General features: G+C 37.8%; 1 protein-coding gene across 1 annotated transcript; it reads left to right on the forward strand.

Annotated features, from left to right (window-relative positions):
• The first annotated feature begins 528 nt into the window (after positions 1-528).
• On the forward strand, positions 529-17,030 carry LOC136057693 (cytochrome P450 27C1). Its single transcript, XM_065750502.1, has 9 exons — positions 529-911; positions 4,729-4,919; positions 6,239-6,438; positions 8,422-8,631; positions 10,445-10,608; positions 13,006-13,172; positions 13,920-13,998; positions 14,451-14,654; positions 16,914-17,030. The coding sequence occupies exons 1-9, from the start codon at positions 609-611 to the stop codon at positions 17,028-17,030; spliced, it is 1,635 nt and encodes a 544-aa protein (XP_065606574.1). The 5' UTR covers positions 529-608.
• Positions 17,031-18,703: the final 1,673 nt, after the last annotated feature.

Raw genomic sequence — 18,703 nt, forward strand, 5'->3', positions numbered from 1 at the left:
GTGTGTGGTTGAATGGTGCTGGGTATTTGCTACAAAAGTTGACACGAGGTACATCATTTCACAAATGTACCACCCTGTAATACAAATAACATCCCTGTAACTTACAGGAATGTAAGTCTGTAACATTACTGTGGGAAAAACAGCGCTGTTTTCTGTAGATGTAGAAATGTTTTCATATATATGCTCTTGGGTGATCAGAGAACTCTTAGAAAATAGTGTTTTCTAATGTATGGGGGTGGGGGGAAGAAAAGGAAGAAAAAAGGGCCCCACACTCACCTTCTTAATGAAGGAGAAAGTGGGGAAAGAGACAAAAAAAGTAAACTTGGACTGCTTGCTTAATGGGTAAATTTATCTGATTTGAATTATACGAAATAATAGGTTCGTTCTATTCAAGTCTCATCCCAGACCCACCCCCCTTTTCCAGCCCTAGGGGAGGGAGCGTTAAATAATGGTCTGTGTAAACTGATGCTCATGCAGCGAGAGTTTGGAGTAGCGCTGCTTGTACAAGTCAAAGCAGGCAGAGGAGAAAGAGCAACCAAATAAAAAGCAGCTGCGGGGAGAAAAAAAGAAAAAAAAAAAAAAAAAGGGGACCTTTCCGAAATTAAGACATGTCTTTCCTCACCAGAGTCCTGACAACGAAATGCAAGCAGACACTTGAGCCCGAGAGGACTTACTTCCAGCACGCGCGTTTTGTCAGCAGGCTGCAGCGGGCGGCCGTGCTGCCGGGCAGACGGACCCTGGAGGTGCGGAGCGGCGCGGGGAACAAAGCGGCGCGGCCGGGGGAGCTGCTGGAGCCCGCCCCGCAGCTGGGCAGGGTGAAGAGCTTGCACGAAATGCCCGGACCCAACACCCTCTACAATCTCTACGAGTTCTTCTGGAAGGACGGCTTCGGCCGCATCCATGAGATCCAGGTAGGGCTCAGTTGGATTTTTAGGCTTTATTCACGACGGGTTTCCGAACTTTGCCTTCTCTCTCCTCGCAAAATCGCGTCGCCGCGTTTTGTTATGAAAGAGCCGCGGTGTGGAGGTCCCCATTCCGTGTCCGCGTCCCTCAACCCCCGGAGGTTTTTAGCACTTTTGTTTCGGGCCGCGCATCGCCTTCGGGATTTCCCCTCGTACGCGTGGGGCGACCGCTGCGCCCGCACCCCCGGGCTTTCAGCTCTGCCCTTTCTCACGTTTACGCTTATTTTTTGGGGGGCTTTTAGGCGTGTGCCGTGGGCTCCTAGGGGAAAACGAAACATCTCTTGAGCTGGGCTGTCTCCAGGACTCTCGTCTGGCACTGATTTTTAGCGGTGGAGCTGGGAAACGCGGCTTTTCCCCCAGCCTGGAGCCGAGGCCGTGCCGTGGCTGTGGTACCTCAGCCCACCAAGGCTTCCTTGCCCATCCGACACCCCGCTGCGCCCGGAGACCATTCCTCTCTCCCCCCCTCGCTTCTACCCTGGCCTCTCCTTTACGTAAATACACTATACGGGTCCCCTGAGGGAGCGGTGGATGCGCCTGGCCCCCAGCAGCTGCGGCGGGCCCTCCCCTCAGCGGGAGGCGGGCGCTTTGAACCCCTCCCCCGGAGGGGCCGCGGACGGGGCAACAACGGTCGCGCTGCCCGCGCCCCCCCCCTTCTTCGGCGGCCCCAGCGGCGCGCGCGAGCGGAGAGGCGGGAAGCGGCGCGTGATGGCGGCGGGAGCCGCCTGGGGGAGAGAGGGAGGGGAAGACCCTCGGGTCCTCCTCTGAGAGCGGGGCCGCTGTCACCCGGCGTGGGGACGGGAGGGGTGACCGCTTGGGCTCGGCACCTCAGCGTCAGTCCCACCACTCGTGAGAGGGCAGCGTGGGCTGGGTAGTGCAGTTTTGGAGACCAGAACCTTAAGAACCTGGGAAGCAGAGTTTCCAAAGGAGCTGGGAATAAAGGAGGCTGGGAAACAAAAAGTCAAGCACGTTCCTTATCGCTTAGATCCCTAAAAAGATGCGCCGGTCTGTGCTGTGATCAGAGCTGGAATTCTGCTGATGAATTAATTGTTTAATAACAGCTGTATGCGGATGAAACTCAGTTGTAATTGCTGAAGGTTGCTTGTTTTGCTGCGTTTCTTATTTTCACTGCTGCTGTGGTCGCACCCGGTTTGTGTGGCACGCTTCGTATGTTGCAATGCTAAAAAAATGCCTTGTACATTGAGTTCAAGATCTCGGTGTTACAAGAGAGAAACACTGAAAAGCATCGACGTATTAGCAAGGATATAAAAATAGGTGAATGGTGCTCACTTTTTCACTATGTCCAGCTGGTACAGAAAATTTCTTCTTCAATGAACGTTATTCACAGAGGGGAGAGCAGGAGGAAGGATGAGGAGGAGCTGTAAAGCGATGCTGGCTTTTATTCTACAGAGTCTCAAAAATCACTTTGCAAATCACAGACGTCCTGTTTGCATACATGCTGCATGCAAGTGGGCATTAGCCGGCTTAATAACAGTCTGTTAAATTTAACAATACAGTGAACATCAGGAATGAATTAATTTGAAACCCTTTGGTAACCAGCACAGCTACTTAAGCAGTGTCCTTTGGTGCGCAGCAATGCTTGTAGGCTATATGCAGGATGGGTGGGGAAAGCTGAGTTTTTCACAAAGGAGGTTCTGTTCTCTGTAACATGATTCCAGTCAGTCCTGGCCAAAGCAGCAACGCTTACAGCAATTATGATAAAGGGAATGTAGTCCTAATTTGATGGGAACTGTTAACTGTGTGTCATTAGTGTTATTTGAGTATAAAGGAAATAAAGGTGAGAGGAAAGGGTTTGGATGCTTACAGAATTTATGACGTGTGAAAGAATGTATGGTGTGAGAGTGGTATGTGAGACATTAAACTGTTATATTTTTTAAGGTCTGGAATGAGGGAAAGAAAACCTGTGTTGTGATAGAAAATAGGGAAGAGAAATTCCAGGCATTTCTTTAAACATCAGGTTGATACTGAGCACCGTTATGCTGAAAGCAAGAGAAGTCCAGACATCTTGTTCATTTCTGTTTGAGAATTTATATTTCGTTTATTTGACTGAATGGCTTGATGCTTGATTTAGTTTCTGTTCAAGTTTATCCCTATACATCACCCTTACCATCAGTGGAAAAAACAGATAGTTCCATATCAAGTAAAATTTGATGAGCATGACATTCTGAGATTGGTGACCTGTGTCCCCCTCACCCCACTGCCTTTTCCTTATACCCTTTGTGCTACAACATACCTGCCTTAAAGACTCATGGTCTCAGTTCTCTTCATGCTCAGCTTCAATATCCCTTGAAACTCCTCCAGGGCAAGAGCTACTTTGGATTTTGGGAGTGCTTGTTAGTTGTACACTGCATGTATGATTGGTGAACAGGAGACCATGTAGGAGTGGTAATGGCCGAGTTCCTACTGCAGCACTTCCTTTGTCAGGGTGACAAATGTACGTGTCTAATTTGAACTCAGATGCTGATCTTTGAAAATGGGAAGAATATAGTTGTAGGTGACTAAACTGCCAGTTTAAACTTGACTGAAATTGGCCAATGTGTTTCAAAAGTAGTTAAGTGGAGACTGGCAGTGACCACAGTTGCACAACTCTTGTTTTGTTTGGAAAGCAGGCAAAAAGAACTACATTTTTGTAGGCATTTGGTATCATATGGCAAGGAGTGATTCATGTGTCTTAAATTTACTTGTGGCAATTGAACATTTCATCTCTCTGAGCAACGCTGATTAAAACATCTCATAAATTCATCTTGGTCAACACTAGACTTTCACTAGCTTAATTGTACCAAATTTGCTTGATTTATAACCAACATAATTCTGCAAGCAAATGTCTTTAGATTAGATGAAAGTAATGTGTCAAACTTTGGTCAGTTTTAACTTATTTTGCTATTTAAAAAATAAGTCATTCCTTTACAATCTTAAGCAGTCTTAAAGGCCTTATATGGTTTTCACTGTTCCTTTGCAGACTTTTTTTTCCCCATAGGATGATGTTGAACCTCTGCTCCAAATGAGTTCCTGGGAGTTGAGTTTCATTTCACAACAACATTGGAATTGAATTTGTTTAAAATAGTCAGAAAATTTCCTCAGACAGTGATGCATCACTTAATGTTTAATGGCCTGTTGCTTGCTTCCAGCTTGAATCATACAACATGTGAATTAACCACTAAACAAACCTCTCTGCTGGAATGATGCTTCAACTTTTTCTTCCAAATTAATCCATGTCATGATTTTGCTGCTCATGAATGTGTCCCAAAATACAGATTATTTTCATTAGGTTGTTACGTTGTCACTACCCTAGGTTAGATGTAAGAACTGCAAGCATGTCTTTGTAAAGAGTAAACTGGTACAGCATGTACATTACAGATATTAAAAGTAAATTACGGTATCTCTATTATACTTTCAAATTCACACACTGTCCTGTTCTGTTATTTTTTTTCCCCAGTAATTCTTTATAATTTATTTGATCTGAAGATACATGTGCCTATGTCCTTCCATCTTCTCAATAGTTTGTTTCACCAATCATTATGTGCCTCAGAGTTGTTTTCAGTCATTGTGGCCCGTGTATTTTCCTAATAGTTTTTTCCTGGTTTTGATGCTTTATTGTGATGGTTCAAACCATTCTGTGACTAAAAGCTAGGAGTGAAATCCTAGATGCGATAGGTTGACTCACACTGTGACAAATTGTCAGCTTCCTTCTCAGTTGTTTTCCTTAGTAATATTTTACTTCTGTTTCTCTTTGTTGGTGATATTGTAGCAAAAACACACTCAGGAATATGGAAAGATCTTCAAGTCTCACTTTGGTCCCCAGTTTGTTGTATCCATTGCAGATCGAGATATGGTTGCTCAAGTGCTCCGGTCAGAAGGTAGAGCACCACAGAGAGCTAACATGGAATCATGGCAGGAATACAGAGACTTACGAGGAAGAGCTACAGGACTTATTTCAGCGTAAGTGCTGCTAAGCCTTCATTTTCTAAGTTCTGTTGTGAAAGTTCAGCCACTTTCCTGAAGGACTGTGCAGGTCATCTGAGAATTAGATATAGATAGATAGGTAGATATTCGTAGGTTTAACAGGGGAAGGAGGGAGTTAACTTATAGAGAGTTGTCTGTTGTGCCATAGACTTACAAAGGTTGACTGTGATACATAGTTTGACAGTGGAATGAGCTACCTCACCTATTTGTAGGTACTGATCATCTGCATGCAGTATATAAGAGCAGGCTACACTAACATTGGCACAGCAGTGCACCAACATGACTTTACTGCTTCAGATCCAAGTGACTGCACCCAGTTGGTAGTGTGTTATACGCACTTACTGGCTTGGTGGTCAATAAAGACAGAGTGAACCCCAAATTCTCTCTCACTGGATTGAAGTAGAGAAGTCACCGTATTGTAAATTCATACTGTGGTGCATTCCTATGCAGATGTACAGTGTGTAGCTGGATTGTAGAAAAGGTATCCATCTTTCAAGTTTGTGTAAACTGGCAGTGCATGGGTGTGTGCTTAATTGCCCATGAGAGCTACTCACAGTCAGTGCTGACATAGCTTTTTTATTTAGAGGGATACTGATTTTCTTAGCCGTGGCCAGACTATTTCTTCCGCAGTGGCAAAAGGCATTATGTATTGCGCTGCAGAGTCAAGCCAACAACTTGATACTTTGTGTAAGAAGAGCTTAAATCGAGAGATATTTAGAAAGTATCTCCTAAAGAGGTACAGTTTTGCTACTGGCCAGTAAGTTTCTGTACCTTAGAGCAGTGTTTCTTGAGGTGAGAGAATTTCTGGGGAATATACCGCTGTTCAAAATTAAAAGACAATTGCCTATCTTCAGAAGGAAGTGAAAGACATCCTTGCAAACACTGTTTCCAATCATTCTGCTTGTATCAAGCAGGCAGATATTACAATTCAGAATTCAAAAAGGTTTCAATACGTACCTCAGCTAAAAGAAAGTTTAGCTGTAACTAGTTTCTCAAAGTTAAGTGTGCTTTCCTATTACTTTGTTGATTTAGAATTAGTGGACAAATGTTGTCACTTAAATTAGATTGCCTTCAGATGTATATTCATGTTGCAAATATGCAGCAAGTACAAAACAAACGTATAGGCACACAATACTGAATATGTTATACCTCCATTGTTCTCATTTCATTACTTATTTTTTCATCTCAAAAACGTAAATGACCATCACGACAGTGTTTGTACTGAGCTAGCGATTGCTAAGAATAATTTTGTATGGACATTATTAATGTTGTTTTTTTTTTTGTTTTTTTTTTAGAGAGGGGGAACAGTGGCTAAAAATGAGAAGTGTACTGAGACAAAAAATTCTGAAACCCAAAGATGTGGCTGTTTACTCTGGAGGAGTCAATGAGGTTATCGCAGATTTAATTAAAAGAATCTACACCCTCAGAAGTCAAGAGGAAGATGGGGAAACTGTGACCAATGTTAATAATCTTTTCTTCAAGTACTCAATGGAAGGTAAGTCTTGTCTGTGTAAGCCCATAAAGAACAGTTAATATAAAGCAATGTGCTTATGTTTAGCTATTTTTGTCATAAATTGTTGCTGTCTCGTGATTAATTTGAAATGGGGACTGTGATATTTTGCATTCATATACCTCCCAATGTAAGGAAGGGGATATCGACAGAATTGCTTTGTAAAATCCAAGGAGATATTTTGTATTGAATAACATTTACTGTGGAAATGCTGATATATAGGCAAAATGTACAACTAAGGCCCTGATCACTTTCCAGTATTTCTTGTTTCTATCTACATCTCTCAAGAATAAAAATGTAGACCTTTTAACTGTTTGAATTCCAAGATATGTTAATTTAACACTCCACTAGCTGAATTGCAGATAGATCACATTGTGATTGCTTGTCTAAATTCTTTTCATAGTATACTGGGAGAAAAGACACTCTTTTCTCCTGCCTGCAACCCACTAAGTGTGAGATTGCTATGCTTGCCTTAAAATCACCTGGTGCTGGCAACCAGTAATGAGATAATGTTCTAGATTGAACTCCAGTCCAATCTGGTATGGGATTTCATGTGTTCTTACAGAGACCTAATGATGAGATGGGTTTCTCACATTCCTTTATCTGACTTCATATGATCTCATCTTTTTATATGTCATATCTTTAAAAAAATAATAAAAATAAAATAAAATAAAGGGCACTTTTTGCATACATGTAGCTGAATAACTTGAGTTTTGCAAAAACTTTCCAATTGCTCACCCATGAAGATGATGCATCAAATAGCTGTCTGTTTGGCAGAATAATCTGAATCTCTTCTACATCAGTAATGTCTGAAAATGGCATTCAACTAAGTTACAAATGGAATTTTAAGCTCTGAGCTTAATGATTCGCTTTAACTTGTAGATTAGTTTAAGTTCTTCACGTTCTTTTAGCTTTTCATTTATAATGTGCCCAACACTTGCTTATTTCTTATATCAGCTGCATTTTAAACTTAACTCATTGTCAGCTGGTCAGAGAACCCAATATGTCTTTTTTTTTTTTTTTTTTTTTTTTAAGGACTATCTAAACAATAAAAGAATGCATATGAACTGACAGCTGCTGAAAGATGCCTGGGAGAAATAAAATACATATGAAAATATCTCCAGAGGAAAGCTAGGGAAGGAAGAGTATGTTGAAAATAGAAAATAGACAGATTCCAGCAATTATTTTTGTCAGAAACGAAGAAATATGAAGTAAAAAAAAAAAAACCAAAAAAACAGAAGTAAATGGGAATCACTAAAAATTTCTGTATCTCTCTGTATATTCTCGAGGATTTGTGGGAACTTTGATGGAGAACAGGACAGAGGTTAAACATACTTATTGTACCTATTTTTAATATGAAAGATGTGGCTGAGAAAAAGATTTCTAATGACAATCACTATAATACTGCAAAAAATCATAGGAAGTTGTGAACAAGAGTCGTTATTGTTATTTGCAATACTGTCTCACAGCTGGTGTTTTTCAGGGCCAAGTGGAATATTTTCATATTGTGTGCAGTGAAATCACTGTAGTGTAATGCGTGTTCGTTATCTACTCATGCGTACTAATTATCCATTTACTGCTAGCTTATCAGGATAACAAAAGACATAGCCACTATTAGAAACTCCTGCATCAACACCGGTTACCTATGTGTTCAGAGGCCAGCCTATCAGGCTTAGAATTTGTGGTGCAATGGGAAAAACAGCAAACACGCTCTAGGGCTGGTCTGCTTCTCTTGTAATTCCTGAATATCTTCTCATGCTGAACATCACTGCAGAGAGACAGTGGCTATTGTGTCAATATTTAGCTGGGATTTTTTTTAATGTTTTACATTTTTGTCTACTTATAGCTGCAGTGAGAGTACTAAAAGTTTTTTGAAGGTGGTTCCATTGTTTTAGATTCTAATTCCTCAACTTACTAATAACATATATACACATGTGAATAGCAAATTCATTGGTCTCATATACGCAGGTGTGGCTACCATTCTGTATGAATGTCGGCTGGGCTGCCTGGAAAACAACGTCCCACAGCAGACTGTTGAATATATCGAAGCTCTGGAGTTGATGTTTAGTATGTTTAAGACCACTATGTATGCAGGTGCTATTCCCAGATGGCTTCGTCTGTTTATTCCAAAACCCTGGAGAGAGTTCTGCAGATCCTGGGATGGACTCTTCAAATTTAGTAAGATTTAGTAGTTGAAAAAGTTCCACTGTATTTCTGCAGGTTCCTTGTGTGTTTGAGCAGGACTTCCTACATTTCTCTTCTGCAATTTTAAGGAGGCATTGGGGCAGAAGAAATGCTGTGATAATGCAACAAAATTCCATCTGAAATTTTAAATAATTATTAGAGTAATACTGCTGGAGAAATTCAACAAAATATTTAGGCTGTATATTAAGAAATTTCTGATATTATTTGGATCAGTAATAGAATATAATAGAAAGTTTTGTACTAAGTTGAACAATGTTTCAAGAAGATGTACTGTTTAAAAAGAATGTTACCAGTACACCTTAAACATACTCCTGAGTTAGGATGTTTTTTCTTGTATTCGTCTTCATCCGTTTCAGTACTCAGTCTTCACTCAAGGTATGAGTTCTCTGCCAATGTTTTATCTTAAACCACTCAAATTTTAACGAATATAATCAGTTTTGTTGACTTCAGCAAGATTTCAGCCAGGCACTCTGAAAGATGTCCACTAAAACTGGCAAAAAAAAACAAACAAAAAAAACCCAACAACAAAAAACAAGACTATTTAATTAAACTCATTGTAAAGTGTGTTTATATACATAGAAGTTGACATAGAAATATATTGCTGCATTGCAGTAAGTTTTTTGTAAATAGAACGTTCTTTGCAACTTGACTCATGAAGGTGCAGTCATCTGAGTTAAGAAAAGAGGAGTTATCCTCATAATATATCGTCTTATTCTGCAGCATTTAGAAAACCTGAACCCTCTTTCTGTCTCTAATGTCAGGGAGCTGCATGCATCTTTGTATTTATTTTATTAGCGCTATTTGTCTTGGTAAATCTGTGTAAATCATCTCAAGAACAGATTCTTCAGTTTCTTCATTTTCAGTCTGCCTATATGTACTGAGCAGTACCTACAGTAAGCATTAGGAAATCTATCTAATGGATAGGTGTGTTTTCTGAAAAACACTTGCCCCCTTTTGTTGCTTAAAACCAATGTCAGACTTCAGCTTTATTTTGAAAGCAGATGTGAAACTGTTCTTGGGGAATTTGTTCCATCTGAAACTTGTTCTGCTACTTCTTTCTTTAATTCTTTCATGGAAGAGGAATTGAATGGTAAAAGTCACTGTGATGCGTGTACTTGGGTAGTTTCATGAAGGAGTGTATTGGTTCATGTCCTGGTGTAAGCTCATGCAGTGAGCCATTAACTTTCAGGGGAGTTTTCACCTTTGAAGCACTTATTTCACTGAAGATGCTGTTTGTAGTCACTAGAATATATGTGAGACTATGGGTGAAATCACTCACAAGTTACCGTTCACTGAAGTTTTTCAGTTTTTATTATTACTTGATGCCCCCATCTTTGTCTTCAGTGTGATTCAGTTCTGTGGTTTTGACCTCCTAGTTGCTGCTAACATCATGAAACACCCACTGTGTGCTGACTTGCAGCATGCTCTGCACAATTCACCACTTCTTGTGGTCATCAGAAAACAAGTCACTGAAGTGGGCGTAGAACTCGACCTTGAGCTTCCTTTGCTCCCAGTCAGAATCTGCATCCTCTTGTGTCCTTTCCCAGTGCTCAGGGTTCTCTTGCTGTGAGATAAAGAGTTTCTACCAGTTCAGGCTCTTTCCTCACTGTAAGTACTCAAGGAGACCTGCACCACTAGCTGCTCTTTCATCTTTTCACCTAGAAAATAGATACAAATGTTTTATCTGTGGCTATGTAGTGTGTAGCATAAGAAAGAACTGTCTTTACTGAACTGAACCAGAAGAGATTTAAGAATAGAAACTTAACAATTTTTTTGAATCCCAAAGGTCAAATCCACGTTGACAACAAACTGAAGTCTATTCAGTCTCAACTGGACCAAGGAGAAGAAGTGAATGGTGGACTACTTACGTACCTCCTAGTGAGTAAGGAGCTTACTTTGGAGGAGATTTATGCCAATATGACTGAAATGCTCCTGGCAGGAGTGGACACAGTAAGCTCGTTATCACTTCTCTTGTGCACAGTGTTTTTATTAATCAGTACCTTTCATGTCTACCTTGGGGAATGTGAGTGCGGAGTGGGATGGGGAGGTATGTTCTTTTTAAGGACATAATTTCTGACACGTATATGTCATGACACCTTATATACAGTAGAAAGCTAACAAAGTCACTGGTGTTCTTTTCTAGCTGTGATTTACAGGATCCCATCAGTTCCACAGTTTATTAAATGGAAAAAATGGCATTTATTTGTGTTTACGTTCGGTTTAAATTTCATACATTTTCTTTTTGCGCTTAGAATCTCAAATTGGTATTTGTGCTTTTTTAGGTAGACCACTGTACAAAAGGCTGACATAAGTTAGTGTGCAAAATTGATGGGAAAGCTCATATGTAGAAATTGGTAAAGGATTTCTCACATATGGGTGACAGTCAACCGGTACGTGCGTTTTGGATCAGATAATATACCTTGTTTATTCTGAAGTCCATAAGGCCGCCACTGAGGTAGGGAAGGTGTGAGTTCAGTTTTTCCCTATTCGTGGTGGCAGGTTTCTGTAAGTCTGAGGAAAAGATCTGTGGTAATGGGACTCAGTGTTACTGAGGCTCTAGTACAAGGTATGTTACGCTTGAAGCAATTTGAGTGGGCCAACTAGGCTAACTGATGTATTTGTCCTCTTGAGTGTTTGAAGAAACTTTAAGGTCGTGAATACGTATTCCATTTCTTCTGCCATGTCATGAGAAATCAATGTATTAACTTCAGCATGATGGTCAGAATATAATTTTATTGTATTGTATATACAGTGCATATGGTATTATATAGATATCAATGAAAATGTTCCTATAAATTACTATAAACACATTAAAAAGAGCTAATTTAATAGAATACAATGTGAGTTTGTATTTAACAGTCTCAAAGTAAAAAAGATTAAGTAGGAAAGTAATGTATCTTTAAAGCTTTTTTTTTTTTTTTAAGAAAAAGCTTTATAATTGAATGCAGATTTTTTTGGTTTAAGAAAGTTTATGAGGTTTCTAAGGAAAACAAAATAAAACAAAAAAAACCCAATAGTAATACTTCTCAGTTCCAAAATAAGGAGCATATGTAAAGCTTATTTATATGTTGAAGGTTGTTCTGTTGGTTAAATATCCCAAGGGTTTATGAGTTTAGAGAGCTTTTTGATGTTCAGCTCTTAAGTAAAACACAGTTACTCATTAATTTTCTGATCTTTCTGACTCTTAATTTTCCATTTCTAGTGTGTAAGAGAGTTTTCATTACATTAAATGGACAGTGTTCAAATACATGCCAATGAGAGTTTCTCTTTCCATTGAACTCAGTTTTCTCAGCTGGCAACAATCATTCTGCGAGAGGACAACACTTGTGATTTCCTCATTTCTTAGTACAAGGCAGAAATTGAGGGAACTTTTTTCCCAACATGTTGCTGTCATTTCAGTTCTCCTTTTATCATAGAAACTGGAGGGTTCGAGGATTATAAAAGCTTTCAACAAAATTGTAAAGCAGCTTTTGGCTGCAAAATATTTTGGCTGTCCCTAGAACTTTGAAGAGGTTATGAAGGAGCTGGGAACCTGGGAAGAAACAGTTTACATTGCAGGAAGTTTTGTACACAGTTGGCAGAATTGCCAGCTCCTCTGAGCTCTTAGAGGAATAGGGTAGGGTACAGTCGTATTTTAGCTAGGGACAATCAAATCACTCAATATTACAAGAAGAAAAGAAAGTTTCTGAGAATTTCTTTTAGCATTATATCCTTGTTCATACTTAGGACAGTAAAGGTGCCCTTCATGATGAATTTGCACTCTAAATTGCTCTTAAATGCAAGCCCAAAATAAAACATTTCCAGAACTTCAGTAAGGTGGCAGTTTGCAAGATGTAGAAGGTACTTCTTGTAGTATAGCATTGCTTACTGTGGTAACAACAGTGGTGCTTTGTGGTTGGCGTGAAAGGACTACTCTATGCATAAAATGTGTTGGTAGTGTTCTGAGCAGTTCTCTTACTCTGTTTCCTGTTAAGTGTTTTAGTTAGGTGGAAAGGTAAAACGCTGAAAACAGTTATTTTTATCTGTTGCTGTTTAGAGTGTTTATGTTTCAGTACTGTTTGTGTAGTTTTGTTTGCATTTGTTTTTTTTCTGTTGATATTTAACACTTTACCAGGGAAATATCAGCATGAATAGTTTTGATATGTGGAGAAATTTTAGGTGCAAAAGGGCTGAAGGAGGGGGTGGTAAAGTCTGACAACATCCCATGAAATCCAGATGTTACTCACTGCTAGTCTGTTTCATAACTGTGGACACAAAAAACACACAGCTGAAAACTCATTTTGCTTCTCTTGACTTGAAGTTTTAATCTACTCCTATTGGATTTGATGGTAGTGATTTCTTTCTTAGACTTCTTTTACTTTGTCGTGGGCAACATATATGTTGGCAAAGCACCCTGAGGTACAACAACGTGTTTATGAGGAAATAATCAATAAGTTGGGAAAAGACCAAGCTCCTGTTGCTCACGATGTGCCCAAATTGCCTTTGATTAGAGCTGTGCTGAAGGAAACTCTGAGGTAAGGGTTTTAGCAACTGTTAATCAAGAGAAGTAATTTCTTATGGCTGTAAGGAATTTTGAGTCCATGTTAATGTTTCTTCTGCTTTTACTTGATGTGACAGTACTGTGACCAAGGATACCCAAGCAATGAGATAGGATAGTTTCTATAGTTGTTAAATACCTTTTTCACTACAGTAGAAGTAGTATTGAATGTTTAGGACATGTCTGTTAAGGCAATTGAAAGCTTGAGATTTGCACTTTATTATTCTGTATATAGGACTGTAGCAACCTACTCCCCTTAACAGCCTGCACTACGAAGTGGTACTTTGCAGTGCCACTACAGTCATTTTTAAATTTCTTGACTTAAATTGAAGGCATGTGACACAATTCTTTGGTTTTTATTTCTATTTTTTTACATGTTTAAACCAAATGGTTGTAGTGAGGTAAGAGGATTTTAAAGAACGTATCAGTGAGCATTTTTCAGATCTCTGTATTGCTAAAAATATCTGCAGCTTGAACAACTGATTGTGTATTTGTACATTAATGTAACAAACATACAAACCAAACAACTAAACTTCCAGTTACTAGCAAATAACTTCTCTCTATTATTAATGATATTCTCATAGATGCTTCACAATCTTTATCTCCAAGGTTATCTGTATGGTTAAAGAACCTTTGTCCTCTGAATGCATATTGTATTGGAAACCAAATGTTTAAAGTGGAATTAATTACTGCTCCTGAAATCCTTTTAAATATTTGTCTCTAGGTTATATCCAGTATTGCCAGGAAATGGAAGAGTGACCCAGAAAGACTTGATTGTTGGAGGATACTTGATACCTAAAGGGGTAGGTTCTGTTGCAGTCTTCTGGAGAGAACTCACTTTAATTTTTATATGTGAGATTTGATCTGTTACCATTACTTACACTTCATTAATTTAAAATCTCCAACCCAGAGCATTAAGGATAAAATATTAGAATAATACTTGTATATCTGTCAAAAATATGATTTTATAATTGACTTATCACTACTGTTTTTTTTTTCTGACTTGTTTTCTCACCTACTTATCACGTTTTACCATTTAACCTGATATTTTGAGGATAGAGGGCAGATAATGTCTCTGTGAAATGTTAGGATTCGATTAAAAAGAAAAAAGCATTTCATTATTGTTGCCAGTTTTCTAATTCTTTGCTTATGTATTTCCTTTGCTGAAAGATCTGAATTTATTTAGTTACAAATGATTTCTTTTTTTTAATGTATGCTGGAGTTGGATAAATACAAATAACCTTTACTTCTTCAGACACAGCTGGCACTCTGTCATTACACTACTTCATACAGTGAAGAAAATTTTCCAATGGCAAATGAGTTCCGACCTGAGCGCTGGCTGCGGAAAGATAATTTGGACAGGGTAGACAATTTTGGTTCCATCCCCTTTGGTTATGGCATTCGAAGTTGCATTGGAAAAAGAGTTGCAGAACTGGAAATTCATCTTGCACTGATTCAGGTTAGAAATGTGTGGTGGTGTTACAGGAAGGAAAATATATTGCTGTGATTCTTTCTTTGCTGTGTACCATTTCTCAGTATGTTGACAAGCACAAAAACATTGTTCTGGAGTGTTGTCTAACACACTCTTCTTTAAGCTTAAAAAATTGCAAATAATGTTTGAAATGTAGCATACTAGTTAAACTACAGTGCAGATGAATAACTGCAGTACATACGAAGTGAAACTAAATGGCAGATTATTAAGGAAATGTATGGATTTATCACAGAAATTTTTTTTTATTTTAAACAAAATGAATTTTTTCCTTCATGTGTATTAGGATGGTTACCTGCTCAGTTGCAGTATTTTGGTTACAAAGAACTCAATACTTAAGTGTTGAAATGTTTTTTATATCCTTTTTTCTGACCATTGTGTTATGACAGTGAATTTAATTTACTGAGTTTTCTGTTTCCTGTGTTTTCTGTCCTTTCCTGTCTGTTTACTGTCAGTTTATATACACGTTAATATATTGTATACTATGTGTTAATATATGTAGCTTTCCTAACAGTTGCTCCACTTTTTTTGTAAGTTTCAAGGCTCCTGAGGCAGATTGTGTGTCAAAACACAAGGATTTGGGAACTATCTAAAGCTACTGTAATAGTAGTTAGAGATTATATCTATTCAGAACACCACTTGATTAAATTAGCCTTTAAAATTTCCTTAGGTAAACACCTAAAGCAATCTCAATTAAAAATTAGCATCCACCTTTTGGAAATTAGAGTGAAATAAGTCTTAGGGGACTGAATAAAGCAATTACAATCACATCTTTTTGAACAGGAGGATCAAGGAAGTTATAGAGGTCCTTCTTTTGTTTTCTGGAAAGAAACTAGAACAAAATGCCACACAATCAATACATTTACAAGCACAAAGATATTTAAGTTGTTTAAAAATAGAAATATATAGAGCACGAAGTTGACAAATGAGAATTTCTTAGATCTAAGTTCTTTTCTTGACTCGGTTACTTATATAGTGTCATGGATATAGAAGAAATCATGTCTTCTAACTTCAGAAAATATTTTTCACATGTCCAATATATTGTTCTCATGAGTAAACTAATGAAATTCTTTCCAGATGGACATACCTTCAAAATGCATGCAGAGCTGGTTGGAAAAAAAATAGCTGGAGGCAGTAGCTGTCAAAAATATGCTGTTAAACTGAGAAAGTGCTCTATTAAAATTCTGTAGGAGTCTGTCTTGCATTTGGTTTAGGTTGGTATTTTCATCGTTAGTGTAAAATATGAATTAAAAAGATGACTCTGTGCATCGCACTTTAAAGACAATACGGTTAAGCTGGAAGAAATTAGGAAGGGGGGAGGACAGTAGAAATAAAAGGCCTGAAAAACAGAAGAAAAATTCAGCTTGTCATCTGCAGTTCAAAGGTAGTTTATATACTTTAAACTAATACATTGTTTCATACTCTTACCATGAGAGAGCTCAGAGAAGATAGCTTGATTTATAGGAAAAGAAACTGAGAATACTACAGTACTTTCTTAGTAAAAGTTTAAATGTTGATAATAGAAGTATTGTGTGTTCAGCTTCAAAACAATGGTGGGCTAAATGTCTTGAAGTTTGTTTTAGCCCACCATTTCTACCACCATTTCTATGATATTTGTTTCAGAATTTTTTTTTTTAAATTTTTGGTTCTCTCACTCTTTAAGTGTATGAAAACAAGAGTTCTAATGTGAGAGACCTGCATGGCTGAATTGTAGTGGTTCTCTTCAGGAGAGGTTCTTATATGCTACTTCTTGAGTTACTGTGATTAGTTCATTTGGTGCACTAGATTGTCCCTGTCTCAGGTTTTGGTTTTTATTCATTTCTTTTATACTTGCACATACTGACTTAAGGTAAAATCAGAAATTCATAGAGGAAGGCTCACAAGATTTGAAAGCTACCTTAGTTTCTTTGATAGCTCAGATGATTTAACCTAGTCCTATTGAAATTCTTTAGGAAGAATTGACCTCTGTTTTGTTTGTTTGTTTGTTTATTTTAAGAAATTCTTCCTCAATCAGTGGAGAAAGATTTTCAGCTATAATCCTCACTTGGCACCATTTTTTTCTTCTGTGTGAGAATCATAGCACTCAGACTCTGTAGAAGAGAAAGAAGAAACTGACACCTGAAATACTGCTTGTGACAGCACTCTCTTTTTTTTTTCCACCAGGTTTTCATCTATTCTTCATCTGTACTTTTGCAGGTTTTCTAATAGTTGTTTTATTTGTCTTCACAGTTGCTTCAGAATTTTGAGATTAAAATTTCTCCCAAAACGGAACCAGTTCGTGCCAAAACCCATGGACTTTTGACTCCTGGAGGCTCCATCAATGTGAGATTTTCTGACAGAAAGTGAGACTGTAATATTTTGGAAATACATGTGTGTAATATTTTGGAAATACATTCAGGGGAACAGGCTTGCATCTTATGGATGTTTGATCATAACATGCTCTCTGGTTTTTAGTTTCTTTGCAATATGGTCAAGTATTATGTTCTGCCTTATACCCAGAAGCACATAACAAAAGTTACCTCTCCTGTAATTGGTAATTATGCATTTGAAGATGCCAAAACAGTACCTTCTTGCACTGGGATTCTCCTACTTGTATTTCAAGTTGCAGCAATGCATCCATTGGAAAGAAAAAAAAGTAAAACTCATACATGTTGTGTCATTCAGTGATTTTTTTATACATTATTTTATTGTAAAAGTCAGTTATCCTTGTGAGTTATTAGAGAGCAAGAGAATTGCTATCTGGTATGTGCAAATTAGCTGCATTTAGGAATTTGTGTTTTTGTTTCTTGTCATTCAGATGTGTTCTTTAAAAATTTCTACATAACATTGAAAAGTAGATTCTTTTCTCTTGTCTGTAAAAACATTTACACTACATATGTTTAAAATATTTACACAATAGTATGAAATGTAAAGATTGAAAAAAATATATAATTTGCATCAGTTTTAGTCTCAAAATTCAAAGCCAATTTACGATTTATCTTAAATACAATGTCCATAAAATATTGCCATATAATTTCTTTAAAGATATTTGTGACGTTTAAACGACACACTGTAGCGTTATGGACCCAGACATTGTTTCTTATCACCAGAGCAAAAGCTGAGTGGAATAGCACAAGCCACTTTCACTGTTCTACTTACTATTATGCCAAAATCAACTTGTAAATAAGAAAAAATGAAGAAGTTATTACATTGTTATCATTTAATGAAAATACTACTATTGAATACCTTCACGGTTCTTCAACATTAAGAACTGAAAACTTCCCATTGTGTGCTGAACTCATAGGCAGGTGCACAGTTGTGTGCTATAGGATGGGAACGTGACTACTGAGATACCTGAAGGCTTTTGATATTTTTTTCCTAGTGTCCAATATGAAGTGTGGACAACAGAAACATTTTTTTGATTTTGCTTGATTTTTTCTGTAATATCTAACAGAGAAGTCTCTTGCACGAGTCTTCAGTCTTCAGACAAATTTTCATGTCTCTGTACACTAACCTTACATTCTCTTTTTGAGAGAAACCTTATACCTTGGGATTGTGTTGTGCCTTGAGCAACACTCAAACCTGCCTATCCTAACGTGGTATTATCTATACGATAATGTGTAGTTCACTGTTTACATGTCAGGCTTTGACTGTTGTTTGTGAGGTAGTTTACATACTGATAATCATAAATATTCAGACGTGCAAAGATAAAAGTTGTTCAACTCAGTATTTAAAATGACAATTTTCTCATCTGGGTATAAAATGGCGAAGGTAAGTTATGAATGAAATAATACGCTTTAGTTAAAACAGTATACATGAAATTTCATGTGGCTAACTATTACAGTCACATTTTTGTAGTGCTTTTGTAGTACATTTTCAAGGTCTTGACAGAAGAAAAATATTCCTTTAGAATAATAATAGTCAACAAAATGTATTTGATCTGTGGGAAGATTGAATGTTTACATGACTTTAAAATGTTGGTACTGGATTGAGTATATACGTGTACTATAGAATAAGCAGATAATCTCTGGAAGTTTTTT

The sequence above is a fragment of the Cyrtonyx montezumae genome, unplaced genomic scaffold (assembly GCF_038088225.1).
Source record: "Cyrtonyx montezumae isolate F1298 unplaced genomic scaffold, pur_monq_1.0 scaffold_7, whole genome shotgun sequence".
NCBI lineage: Eukaryota > Metazoa > Chordata > Aves > Galliformes > Odontophoridae > Cyrtonyx > Cyrtonyx montezumae.

What these genes read in the sequence shown, in the direction of transcription:
- LOC136057693 (XM_065750502.1), top strand. Translation starts at nt 609, where the DNA reads ATGTCTTTCCTCACCAGAGTCCTGACAACGAAATGCAAGCAGACACTT. An exon ending in CTTCAAGTACTCAATGGAAG is followed by an intron (nt 6,439 to 8,421) that starts GTAAGTCTTGTC and finishes TCATATACGCAG; the next exon opens with GTGTGGCTACCATTCTGTAT. An exon ending in GTGCTGAAGGAAACTCTGAG is followed by an intron (nt 13,173 to 13,919) that starts GTAAGGGTTTTA and finishes ATTTGTCTCTAG; the next exon opens with GTTATATCCAGTATTGCCAG.